The sequence below is a fragment of the Chenopodium quinoa genome, unplaced genomic scaffold (assembly GCF_001683475.1).
Source record: "Chenopodium quinoa cultivar QQ74 unplaced genomic scaffold, ASM168347v1, whole genome shotgun sequence".
In the NCBI taxonomy this organism is placed as follows: Eukaryota; Viridiplantae; Streptophyta; class Magnoliopsida; order Caryophyllales; family Amaranthaceae; genus Chenopodium; species Chenopodium quinoa.
Window position 1 is genome coordinate 2,724,504 of NW_018744290.1, and position 13,503 is coordinate 2,738,006.

At 32.2% G+C, this 13,503-nt stretch overlaps 1 protein-coding gene, 2 non-coding genes and 1 pseudogene across 3 annotated transcripts; 3 read left to right on the forward strand and 1 right to left on the reverse strand.

Moving 5' to 3' along the window:
* Positions 1-3,086: 3,086 nt before the first annotated feature.
* Positions 3,087-4,950, reverse strand: LOC110695341 (annotated as a pseudogene).
* A 1,361-nt stretch (positions 4,951-6,311) lies between these two features.
* LOC110695291 (protein FD-like) lies at positions 6,312-9,489 on the forward strand. Its single transcript, XM_021872544.1, has 3 exons — positions 6,312-8,185; positions 8,700-8,774; positions 9,376-9,489. Exons 1-3 carry the CDS (start codon positions 7,565-7,567, stop codon positions 9,445-9,447), a joined length of 768 nt encoding a protein of 255 aa, XP_021728236.1. The 5' UTR covers positions 6,312-7,564; the 3' UTR covers positions 9,448-9,489.
* Positions 9,490-10,879: 1,390 nt separating this feature from the next.
* Positions 10,880-10,951, forward strand: TRNAE-UUC. Its single transcript has one exon. It is a non-coding gene; the product is annotated as a tRNA-Glu (tRNA).
* A 2,053-nt stretch (positions 10,952-13,004) lies between these two features.
* Positions 13,005-13,076, forward strand: TRNAE-UUC. The gene has a single exon. It is a non-coding gene; the product is annotated as a tRNA-Glu (tRNA).
* Positions 13,077-13,503: the final 427 nt, after the last annotated feature.

Consider the following 13,503-nt stretch of genomic DNA (forward strand, 5'->3'; position numbering starts at 1 on the left):
TCATTCTCATTCTCAACCTCATTCTCCAATCTCAGTTTCTAATCCTACACTACAGCCTGACTCTCAAAATGTTGTACTTGATCTTAGTGAACAGATCACTAGACAATCATCTAGACCTCACAGAAAACCTTTTTGGCATGATGATTATATTTGTAACACCAGCATTACTAATCATTGGTGTAATCTGGTTTGTTACTCTGAGTATTCCATTCCACACAAAAGCTTTTCTTTCCCACATTACACACATTCAAGAGCCAACCTCTTATGCATAAGCTGTTACTGACAGAAACTGGATTGAAGCAATGGAGAAGGAAATTGCAGCCTTACAGAACAATGTCACGTGGGAACTTGTTGATTTGCCAAAAGGGAAGAAAGCTATTGGCTTCAAATGGGTGTACAAAATAAAGCTGAAGAAAGATGGGACTATTGGAAGGTACAAGGCAAGACTTGTTGCAAAGGGATACAATCAGAAATATGGGATAAACTATGAAGAAACTTTTTCTCCAGTGGTGAAAATGGCAACTGTTAGATGTTTAATAGCTTTTGCTGCAAGTAAACATTGGCATATCTTCCAACTAGATGTTAATAATGCCTTTTTATATGGAGATTTGAGTGAAGAAGTGTGCATGAAGGTTCCAGATGGGATTGCAAACCCAAATAATAAAGTGTGCAGGCTCAAGAAAGCTTATATGGTTTAAAACAGGCTTCAAGGCAATGGTTTGTCAAGTTAGTTCATGAACTAACTCTTTCCGGTTTCACACAATCCAAGAATGATCATAGTTTCTTCATAAAGAAAGATGAGGCAGATATTACACTTGCAGCAGTGTATGTTGATGACATTATCATCACAATGAATCATCCTCCTACTATTGATAAGTTCAAGTAACATCTTGATGACAAGTTTAGCATCAAAGTTCTGGGAATTCTCACTTACTTTCTGGGACTTGAAGTTGGGCATGTTGTAGAAGGTATTGTCCTGAGTCAGCTAAAGTTTACAAGAGAGTTGCTAGCTGAATCTACTTTTGATCTGACAAGAAAGGTTTCTACAACTTTACCCCAGCATCTGAAACTCCTAGCTACAGATGGTGATCCAATTGCAGATCCGAAGCTTTGTAGATCCCTAGTTGGGAAACTGAACTATCTCACCAATACAAGACCTGACTTAACTTTTACAGTTCAAAGCTTAAGTCAGTTCCTGCAAGTTCCTAGAACTTTTCACTTAGATGCCTTACGACATACCTTGAGATACTTAGCTAGTACTCAAGGACAGAGCATTCTTTTAAAGGCTTCAGATTCTTTGACACTTCAAGCTTTTTTTGATTCAGATTGGGGTGCATGCTTAGACTCCAAAAGATCTATTACTGGGTATGTTTTGCTTTTTGGCAAGTCACCTATATGTTGGAAATCTAAGAAACGAAGTACAGTTTCTAAATCCTCCAGTGAATCAGAATATAGGGCTATGGCAGCAACCTCTTCTGAGATTGTTTGGGTTGTCAGCTTATTGGAGAAATGGGTGTAACAGGTTTAACCGTTTAAGTCCTATCACACTTCACTGTGACAATCAATCTGCATTATACATAGCTAAGAACCCTGTTTTTCATGACAGAACAAAGCATATTGAGATGGATTGTCACTTCACAAGAGAGAAAGTTCTTGAAGGTTTGATCCAGTTGACATATTTGCCTACAAAGTCCCAGCTTGCCGATGTGTTTACTAAAGTGCTGCTAGCTTATCAGTTCAAAGAGCTCTTGTCCAAGTTGGGGTTATTTGATCTTGCAAATCAACCACCTCCACCTTGAGGGGGGGGTGTTAAAGATTACTCAAGTCTGCCACCTCAACTCGTTTCTTGTAGCAGCTAAACTTCTAGAAGAAAATTTTGTTATGCCTTTTTTACACGTCAGCAAAAGTTGTTATTGCTCCATAATAGAATTCTATTATGAATAGTAGATTCTAGAAGTCTTTGTATTTACTATATAAGTTGTTTATTACCTCAGGATTATGTATACATTCATTTTCACTCTTACATAATCAATACAAAAATCTCTCGTTCTATTTAGCTCTTTGTTTTTCTCTCTGAAAGTTTTCTCTAAAATTTCTGCTACAGATACATGTACTACTAAGGACTAGTTTATACAGCCGAGCATGCTTGTGTGCGTGTATATGAGCTGGCTAACCTATAAGAAATTATAATTCAATTAAATTTATCTCCTTACAAAAAAAAGAAAGATATATATATTAATTATATAAAAATAAAATATTCATTTAAAATGAAATTTTTATTTTTTCATTCGCGAGGAGCTGGATGAGAAGAAACTCTCACGTCCGGTTTTGTAGTAGAGATGGAATTCCAAAAAAGCCATCAACTATAACCCCAAAAGAACTAAATTCCGTAAACAACATAGAGGAAGAATGAAGGGAATATCTTGTCGGGAGAATCGTATTTGTTTCGGAAGATATGCTCTTCAGGCACTTGAACCGCTTGGATCACGTCCAATATATATATATATATATATATATATATATATATATATATATATATATATATATATATATATATATATATATATATATATATATATATATATATATATATATATATATATATATATATATACGGGGAGGTTCCGCTAAAAACAGAGCTTATGGTGAAAACTAAAAACAAGCAATCTTAGCCATTTATTACTAGCACAAAAGATCAGACGGTTCTAAAGCCCTAAGATCATTCCAACCTTACATATAACCAATTCAACTGTTTTAAAGGTTTTTTTTTTTTTTTTGACAAACGCAACGTTTTAAAGGTCACTACATGCTAAAATAAGGTAACTTTATCTAAATTGACGATATTTACATAAAGTCACTATATATAAAAATAACGTAACTATATACAAAAATAGGATAGCTATATAAATTTTGATCATATTTACATAAAGGTCACTATATACAAAAATAAGGTAACTATATCAATTTTTAGAATATTTACTTAGAGGTCACTATATACAAAAATGGGGTAACTATATCAATTTTGAGCATATTTACATAAAGGTCACTATATACAAAAATAAGGTAACTATATCAATTTTGACCACATTTATACAGAGGCCACTATATATAAAAATAACGAAGGTCACTATATATAAAAATAAGGTAATTATATAAATTTTGACAACATTGACCACATTTATATAGATGTCACTATTTACAAAAGTAAGGTAACTATCATCAGATAACTTCTCCTTCTCCGGCCTCCTTGTCATCAGATAACTTCTCCTGCTGCTCCTTATCATAAGATAATTTCTGCTGCTCCTCCTTGTCACCACCAAAGGAGTAGTCCACTGGCTCCAAACCCGGCAGTCAAAGCTCATCAAATGGACAAACTTTCCTGCTTCACAGTCAGTCATCACCTGTTAGATAGCAGCCAGATTTTGGTAACATTGTAATAGTACCCTCCCTACCACAGAACTTGCACTGAAATAATGAAAGGGTGATTGATTAGCAACAAGCCAAAAACACAATGTAACTATCACCATTACCAATGTAAGAAAATCCAAAATTTAGAAGGCAATAACACACAAAAAGCAACAGAATTTCAATAGTTGGAATGGAACAAAGTTAACAGCTCACAGAAAATTTATACATTGTAATATAATTCAGGCATCAAATGTCAATTAAGTGTAAACCAGAAAAATGCAGAAATGCAACACGTGATTCATACATATCAAAGCATCAAACACATTCTATAAGCTGCAGGACATTATTCAAGGCTTAGTCAATACATATATAGCAACAACGTAAGCCATATATCACTTGAACAGGCACACTATTATTGAAAAAGATGGAATCAGTACAGCAAATGACTGAACAATAGATAAAAAAAAGAATTCTAAGAGCCAGAGCAGAAGTACTAGTACAACATCAATACACTATCATAAACCATTCCCCAAGTGCCAATACAAGGCCATCAATTGACATCCGGAAGAAACATATTAAACAAGTCCTAATTCCTAAGCAAATAATCCTAAGATAACATAATTGCAGAAATTTCATACCAAACTTAAACGCTATATCATGTTGAACAGTTCAATAAATCAGACAGGTATCAAAACAACGAGGAGAAATTTCCAGTTTGCAACCCTGGTGTTCATAATCCTTAATACATGTTCAATACTCCTGTAATGGATGAAGAAGCTTAAGGGGTATTCAACTCGCTTCTAGCAAATTGACGAAAGATCATCACTAAACATAAAAGATGAAAGTTCAAAGCTCCTAGAACCCACAAGTTCTCAAAAACTTTAAAACACTTTCCTTCACTATAAGATACGCTAGAAATAGACTTCATAAACACTGATCATCTTACAGATAACACACATTTTTGTAACATTCAGTAAGATAAATACAACATATGATTCATTGATCAACACATAACTACAATCACTACAATAACCATGTAACATTTACAGTAAGATAAATGCAGCATATGATTCATTGATCAACACATAACTACAATCACTACAATAACCAAGAAATAGTCAATATAATGCTAAAACCCTCATGAAACTAAATGGCAAGAAATTAGTCCAGAAAAAGAAATTAACACTGACAAAACCAATCAATAGTGCCAAAATACTACCTCCATTCAAATATAATGGTAACATTACTCATTCAAATTACACTATCAATGCGACAACTAAATCTGAAATAGAGCGAGCACAATCAAAACAGAATAGAACAACAGATTATTAGAGAGTAATAGAGATAAACCTTCTGAACAAGATTAGCCTGGCCACGACTCTTAGGGATAGGAACAACTTCTCCCAACATCACATAACTCTCCTTCTCTGTCACCTCTCCACAATTCCCACATTTCACCTGCAAAAACCCACAAATCAAAAAAATTGAAAGCAAAAAATGAGTGAATAAAATTGAACAAAATTGAACAGGAAATCGAACAAAATTGAACAAAGTCGAACAGGAAATCGCAAAATCAAACAATATCGAACAAAATTGATGAAAAAAAGTCGAAAAAATTGATGAGCAAAAGTCGCAAAATCGCACTGGAAATCGAACAAAATTGATGAACGAAACACGCAAAATCTCGTCATAATCAAACATGCATGTTACTAAAATTACCCAAACTTAATTTACTAAAATCAGAAACACAAAAATCGTGTTACTAAGAAGGTGAAGAACAACAACAAAAGTAGAAATTCGAGCAAAAATACTCCTACTAAAACGAACTTAAGTTGAAAATCAAAAAATCAAATCAAATTGAAAAAATAAATAAAAAAACTTGCAAAATTACAAAATTAAACAAAAAGCATACACGAAAAACACAATAGACATTGAATTTCCGGTTGAATCTACAAAAAAATACTCATGAAATTCCAGCAAACAAAATTTCAGAAACCTAATAACCTCAAATCGTGCAAAAATAGCGAAATTACCACAAAGAACTCACCTGATAATAGATCGTAGAGCTGAGAAATTGCTAAAAATCAAAATAATTGAAGCGGTGTTTGAAAAAGTAGCGTGAAAATTGGGGAAAAATGTCGAGAAATTAGGAGAGAGAAAGTGAAGAGAGAAGGAAGAGGAGGAAGAAAATAACAGAGGAGAGAGAAGGTGTTTTCGCGGGAGGAGAGAGAAAATTAGGTTATATACATTAGATGTCATCCGCTAGATTATAATCTACGGCTAGGATTAATTGTTTTCAGTTTTTACCCTAAGACTTGTTTTTACATGATCCTAATCCTATATATATATATATATATATATATATATATATCACCTAATGTTAGAATATTACTTAGAATATAATTAAGACTTGATTACTCGTGATTTATGCTAAATACATGTAATCCAATCGCCTTTTTTTTTTTTTCTTATCAATTTTGGCTCAGAATGAAGTATTCATATCCAAATCAAAGTGTTAAAAGATTTACACAAGCAGTTGAGGTATCAGTATTTTATCACTGGAGCTATAAAATCGAGTACGCATCAGGTTCGGGCATGGGTCAGAGGATTTGGGTCTTGCTTGGTCACTGGAGCTATAATATGGATAGTTCAAGTCACTTTGTGAGTTGGATTTTTCTCTTGTCAAAAAAGTTTTATATTCACTGGTTTTCTGTAGGATTTGTGGTTACATATTGTTAGCGTTTGAGCACAAGATAGAGGAAAAAAAATTAAAAAAGACGATGAATGAAGCAATACAAAATACTTGAGTACTCCGCAACTGTGTTTCTTTTTTGTTTGTTGAGTAACACTAAACAATTCATCAAATCAAATTAATTTCACTAAAAATTCAATTTATTTTAATGATGATCTTATTAAACTATGCTTGTTGAGTATATGGATGAATGACTTCAACAAAATGCAGATATTATTTTTTTAATTAGACGGTGTGGAGTATCTCAATTAACTAATTCTACTCTTTAATTAAAATTGTTATGAGTTAGTCATATTTAAAATTTTGAATCTACATAATATCAAATTAGAATGAAATACGAAATATGTATTCATCCGATTCCTTTAGTTTAAAAAGTTTTTTTTTTTTTTTCTTTTTTTTTTTTTTGGGTACAATTACGTTGAAATTAATTAAGAACATACAATTGAAGTCAATATTTAAGGAAAAAAAAAATATACAAGTAGCTAATAAGATCTTGTAATTTCTTTTTAATGTTATGTATAAATAAAGAGTACAAAAGATACAATAAATCAATCTTTTAGCATTGGAATAAAATTACACTCATACAATGTGTTTTCTCATTCTCAAGTTACATTGCTTTAGCCTTTACTCATACGAGTACTTACTTTATGATGTTTTAGCTTTAGGCCCTTGATAGTTATAGAGGTATTCGATTTAAAAGTAAGTTGCTTCTATCCCTCTTAGTAGCTTTTAAATGTTTAAATCTATATGGCTAACTCTTGTATGGTAATTTTTCTAAAACAATATGTATCAATATTACATACGGAGTATCAAGTATTGTCACTATATGACGTGTAAATGAACAATGAACAGTATACATAATTACACCATATAACACATTCTTACATGCCATTATTCATAGAAGTACGGAGTATACCATCATCCTCAAATAATTTTGGAAATAGTTTGAAAATTACCATTAATAGTAGTAGTACACCCACATGATCATAGGATTACTTTTTTTTTAACAAGAGATGATCATAGAATTACCTCTTATACTATTTCCCTTCCAAAAATAGTTGAAACCCAAATAGATGGTTACAAAAACTCACACGCACGTGACACACCCATTGGGCATTGGCCTAAAGACCATTCCCCTCTTCCCTACCTCCATACCCCAAATCACACGTGCATGTCACGTGACCGGTTACAAAATAGAGATAATAATGACAAAATAACACAGTACACGCACGATTACTTTCTCTCTAAGGACACTTTCTCTCTCTACTTTTTTCTGCTCCACTCCTGCAATACAGAACTTACATACACACCCCCTTCACTTCACTTCACTTCACCCCTTTCCTCAACTCCTTCACCATTTTCTCTCTCTCTCTCTAAAATACTTTCTCTCTCTTGTCCAATCAAATGTTTTCATCATCATCACCACCATCAAATGACTCTACATTATTTTCCCCTTCTTCATCATCTTCTTCATCCCCTTCATCTCATCTTAAAACCAACAATCAAAATTCTGAATCAACAACAAAAATAACTCAAACCCAGAAAACAATGGAGGAAATTTGGAAAGATATCACCACTAATTCAATCCCAAACACCCCAATTTCTCACATTCACTCAATTCATCACAATTCAACAACTAACACTACTTCCCATTACAAGGGTTTCATCTTACAGGATTTCCTCAATGGTGGTAATGGGCCCACTAATCTTCGAAATTCCTCCGTCAATTCGCCGCCTCTTCCTCCTCGAACCACCACAACTGAGTTTCAATTCCTCGATAACGAGTTTCAATTACAGGGGAATCCCTCTGTTCCTAGTATGATTGCTGGTGTTGCTTCTTTTGGTAATCTTGCTTCTTCCTCTGTTCTGACCTTCGCAACCGCTGTCAATGGCAGTTGCGGAGGTGGTTTCGATAACAAGAAGGTGACTGGTAATGTCGAGGATGGTTCAGTTGATCGTATACGCAGGCATAAGCGGATGATTAAGAACAGAGAATCTGCTGCTCGTTCTAGGGCTCGAAAGCAGGTTTTTATTCATATTTTTCTATTATTGTTGTTATTAATATGTGTTATTACTAGTTTAATTTATTGTTATTTCTTATTCTCGATAAAAAAAAATAACAAAGCCCTCTCAAATACAAATTTATGCAGAGCTACATTATAAAAATTCATTATCATGTTAAATTCATTATGTGTGCAAATATGAAGTATTCCTTAGGTATATTATACATCTCCTTGCAAGAAGTAAAGAAAGTATCAAACATTTTATTTTTAAAGATGATATAAAACTTTTAATTCATTTATATAAGTTTATTTTTTTGTCAAAATGATATAAAAGTATATAATATAAAGTACATATACCCTTCATGTTTTTATTATAAACTTAAAGAAATTCGAATGTAGGAAATATTAATCCTCAGAGAAGTCGAATGAAAAAAAATTCTCATGTATTTTGATTATGAGCTGTGCCATTGATTTTGTTAAGGAGGCTTAATTAATTGTTAACCATCTTACTAACTAGGATTTAATCGTTAATATAGGCGTATATAACAGAGTTGGAGTTGGAAATTGATAATTTCAAAAGAGAGAACGCGGCACTGAGGAAACAAGGACAGGTGAAGAAAATATTTCCAACCCTTATTTAATTTTTATAAGCAAGTTTATGTTTATATTCCCTTAGTTTTACGATGATTATCACTGTCACAATGAAGTCCAACTATGAATTTTACTTGTAAGTTCATGCAAAAATCATTGCAGATATTAAGATTAATGGTAGATCTAGGAATTTAGTAATGACATTTATATCAACAATAAAATGTCAACTACTCTAGCATAATTTATTTTTTTTTTTTTTTTTAAATTTTCAAATGAACTTGCCAAATATATTTTTTGAAAAATGGTTATGTTACTTTGAATTAATTGGTTCTAGGGCTAAATAGGTAGGCTCCTAATCAAATCTTGTGTATGAGTACTCGAATTTAGTTCACCTAAAGAAGAAAAAAGAAGCTTATAGTACATATCCTAACTCGGATCATTCAAGTCAAACTATTATTAATAGAAAAAGTCTCATATAATCTCCTCATATTTATGTTACTATATTTGACTAGTCATTTTTTAAAGAATTGGGCAACATTTATTAATTTGGTAATCTTTCATATCTTACGCAATTTGTTTTTATTTTTTTGGGTTTTTGGGGGCCCATACAATAATGTGCAGTTAATTGAAGCTCCGTCTGCTCAGCTTCCGAAAAAGCACGGTCTTCGTCGAACATCAACAGCTCCATTTTAAGATGCATATTTTATTTTGACAAAAAAAAAAAAAAAAAAAAAACAGAAGACCCAAAATATTTGGTTTTTTGCTGGTTTATGTATTGCTATATTGGTATTGGTGGGGTCATTTTGTAGTACTACTAACAGTGAGAGAGGACCAAAGCTCCTAAATATGCTTTTGGACACGTGCTTTTTACTAATTGGTCCCTAGTTTATCTCTCCCCCCTTCTATTCCTTGTTAATTATGTGGATGAATGTAATTATCCTTAATTAGTACTAATTCCTTTTCTTACTCCTTTAACGAAAATATAGACGACAAAGAAAAGGAATTAGTACGAATATATAGACGACAATAACAAAATATATTTTCGTTATACCTTAACGAGTATATTAATATATTTAACTTTATGTAAATAATTTTGTACCCTTATGAATATATTTGAACTTGTTTTGTAAAAAATAAATCACAATCTTAAATTTTTTGAAAGATTCAATTTTTTAAAACCGTTTATTATTGATATCTGATACTTTATTGCTTTCATATTTGATAACTAAAAATAGAATTTTCGGTCTAATGACGAATATGGATTGAGATATGTGATGTGTGCGTGTGATAACTTTAATTAGAAGGGTTAAAATGAATATGAACCACATGTAGAAAAAGGTAGACGACGAAGAAAGTAAAAAATAGCTGAAATCTTATTTCCTTAAAGAAGAGGGGGGTGTGAGATAGTGAAGATTTAGTGATGGTCATATAATAATTCCAAAGTAAGAAAATGATGTCTTCTTCGTGGTACTCAATGTGACCCAAGAGGTTGTTGTACTGTACCCCCACGAAAGGGTGAATTTTCAAGATTTACCCCATATAATACCCAAAATTATAGAATAAAATTGGAAAAAAAAAAAAAAAAAGAGTGTCTAAATCACTTGCAAAGGTGGTGGACCGGTGGAGGTAGCATTTTTTCTTTGTAGGTTCTTTTGCCCTCAACTTACCCACAATTGTTTATATAGTGAAGTGGTTTTTTTTTTTTTTTTATTTTATTATTTTTTTTTTTTAAATTTTTTTTATTGACAAAGTACTCTTTGTGTTTGTACATTTTTTTTTTTCGGATCTGCTTTGAGGGAAGAGATGAAGAAAATTTCTCATAACCCAATTCAGACTTAAAGTAAAAATACAATTTTATTTCTTAGATACGATAAGAAAGATGAGAGTATTATTGTATTAAGATATATTTTTCGTGAGGAAAACACTTATATATTATGGAGTAATACGCAACAAAAAATGTAACTTGAGATTCTCTTTTATCCAATGTGTGCTTTTTCATAGGCCTATATGAATGGGCTTCCCTTTTCTGGTTGGCCCGATTGTTTTGCCTTACAGGAGTTACAACTCATGGGTACGTGCCAAGTTTTTTGTTATATAAAAAAATACAGCATTAATTGAACAGCCATCCGATGTCGTCCAGCGGTTAGGATATCTGGCTTTCACCCAGGAGACCCGGGTTCGATTCCCGGCATCGGAACTTTTTGTTTTTGGATCTTTTCAGAACGTTGGGGCCAAGTTCTTATTATGAATTTATAACCGACACCATATTTTCATCAACGAATTTTTACTTTTTTAAAAATAAGTAATAAGAAACAATTATGAAGTAGTTTTCAATCTGGAGTTTAATTTCAAGATTACTTTCGAGTAGGGTAGACAATTTTTCAAGACAATAATAGATCATTAGATCATACATGTTCATTAAGCACTTAACCAATTTCTCTATGTTACTCACTTAGTTCTAAATTGTTTGGTCTATTTAATTTTTCATAGACTATAAGATATTAGCAGGATTTTATGGTCAAAATCTTTAAAATTTGACCAAAATATTTACAATGGGGCAAACAGATAGAGATAGAGGGAATACATTTAAAAAAAAAAAAAGGTAAGTGAATAAATACTTTAAACATGTGGATATTCCATGGCAAGCTGATGTCTAGAGCATAAATATAGAACCAATACCAATCTTATCCATACTGAAATATGTCATATCTCATATAAGTATTTTGTAAAAATAAATGTCACCAAGCTACAACCTTATGTTTTGGCATTTTTAGAGCAACATGAACTGATGAACTAGGCAAATGACATTTCTTTTATAACCCACCAAAAAACTTTTTCTTTTTGAAGAAAATACCCTATCACGGGAAGTCAAATATCCATTTAGAAAGCATTCTGATGAATTATGACTGATTATGAGGGATGATGTAGTAATTTTTAAAAAACTAGACAAAAGATTAAATCTCAAAAAAAAAAAAAAAAAAAAAAAAAAGGAGAGAGAGCGACAATTTAGAGTTTGTATTATTACTACGTAATTTTGGAATAAAAGCACTTAATTGTGTCGTCAAACATTAGTCAAAACTTCTTGACAATTGTCCGTTGTTATATCTTCACTCAATTGACATACACATCTTAAAGGCAAAATTTAAAGAGTGCACAAAAGACATACATTTGACTAAGAATAAGTATTCATTTCCCTTCACACAAAAATCTTAAAAAATGCCAGACAATCCAGTTACATGAAAAGAAGAATACCATATCATCATTTCCCCACTATGCTCTTCTTCCTTCTTCTCATCTTCCACAATAAACCGGCAAATCGGACATGTTTTCCGACGTGCCTTGAACCACTTATTGAGGCACGTAGAATGGAAATGGTGTAGGCACGGAAGAATTGTAACGTCTTCTCCTTCCTTGGTTAGGCTCGACAAGCACACACAACAATCATCTTCTTTCGTGAAACTTATTAGCTTCTTTGCTTCCTTGACCTTTTTTAGGCCTATGAAGTTGAAGATCAAGCATATAAAGTTCCGCATGATCATCTGCGTTACTAGTGAAAGGCTTAATTAATAAGAAGTGGTAGTAATAGTGTTGGAAGATACATTCTTAGTTTCTTGAGAAACAACTAACTATATGAATGGATAAAAGAAGTTAGTGCAACTTGTTTAGGTCATTTTGCTTGGTTTGTAAGTGAATGTATGGTTGGAGTGTCTAGTGAAAATCGGTTGCACCTAAACTTAGAGAGTTACCCTTTAGTTTAATCCTTGTCTATTTGTCTTTGAATCACTAAGATATTTAGTTAATTATTTACAAACTTATTTAAGTTGTACTTTATTAGTTTTGTTGTGGGATAGCCTTTCCCAACAACCCTTTGGCAATCAACAATATAATTAACTTTAACAAAGTGTGTTTTGACTTTTGAGCACATTTCATTAAAGCTTAGATAGGAGCCTTGAATTAGTGATAGTTTACAAGCTAAAGAAAAAGACGTGTATCACGTAGGACACCAACTCACAAGGGTAAACAACATTACAACAGTATAGATAGTATGAAGAATTAATAAAAATAAAATACTTAATTTAGATAATCAGGTAATAATTAATGTTGTTTCAACATGGGTTTAAATATGAGTATCTATATTTACACTATTCATTACACAAGCACAAAACCATATTATTTGAACATTACCTAAAATTTCTTAAATTATGCGGGATTCAATCAATATATATATAATGCGCAACTACGAACATCAATCCGATGTCGTCCAGCGGTTAGGATATCTGGCTTTCACCCAGGAGACCCGGGTTCGATTCCCGGCATCGGAACTTTTTGTGTGCTGTATTTTTTATCCTTTAAAACATCATGTTATGCTTATGCTTATGAATTTTGTGCTTATTGAAGATGAAATTGAAACGTATATAAAAAGGGGGTTAAGAAATTTTACCAAATTGCTGCTTTGAAGTGCTTGAAGAATGAAACAAGCAGAAGACCCTTTAAGTGAAAATGTTGATCAAGTTTACCATACAAAAAAATCTGGGAGAAATTAAATGAATAGGTTAAAATGAAGAGGTAAAAAATACACGTGTTGTAATATCATTGCCAGGTAATATTTGTATAAATCCTCTTCAAGATTTTTCCTTTAAATATGCCAACCCATAATTGCTAAGTACAGTTCAATTATCAGTTTCATGATTCAGATTTTACATGGAATGATCAGAATGGTTATTAAAACAACAGCAAATGCTATCCCTT

Bases quoted from the DNA above. Each gene is read 5' to 3' on its own strand.
- LOC110695291 (XM_021872544.1), top strand. From the start codon at position 7,565: ATGTTTTCATCATCATCACCACCATCAAATGACTCTACATTATTTTCC. The intron at 8,186-8,699 runs GTTTTTATTCAT...TCGTTAATATAG, and splicing joins GTTCTAGGGCTCGAAAGCAG to GCGTATATAACAGAGTTGGA. The intron at 8,775-9,375 runs GTGAAGAAAATA...AATAATGTGCAG, and splicing joins CACTGAGGAAACAAGGACAG to TTAATTGAAGCTCCGTCTGC.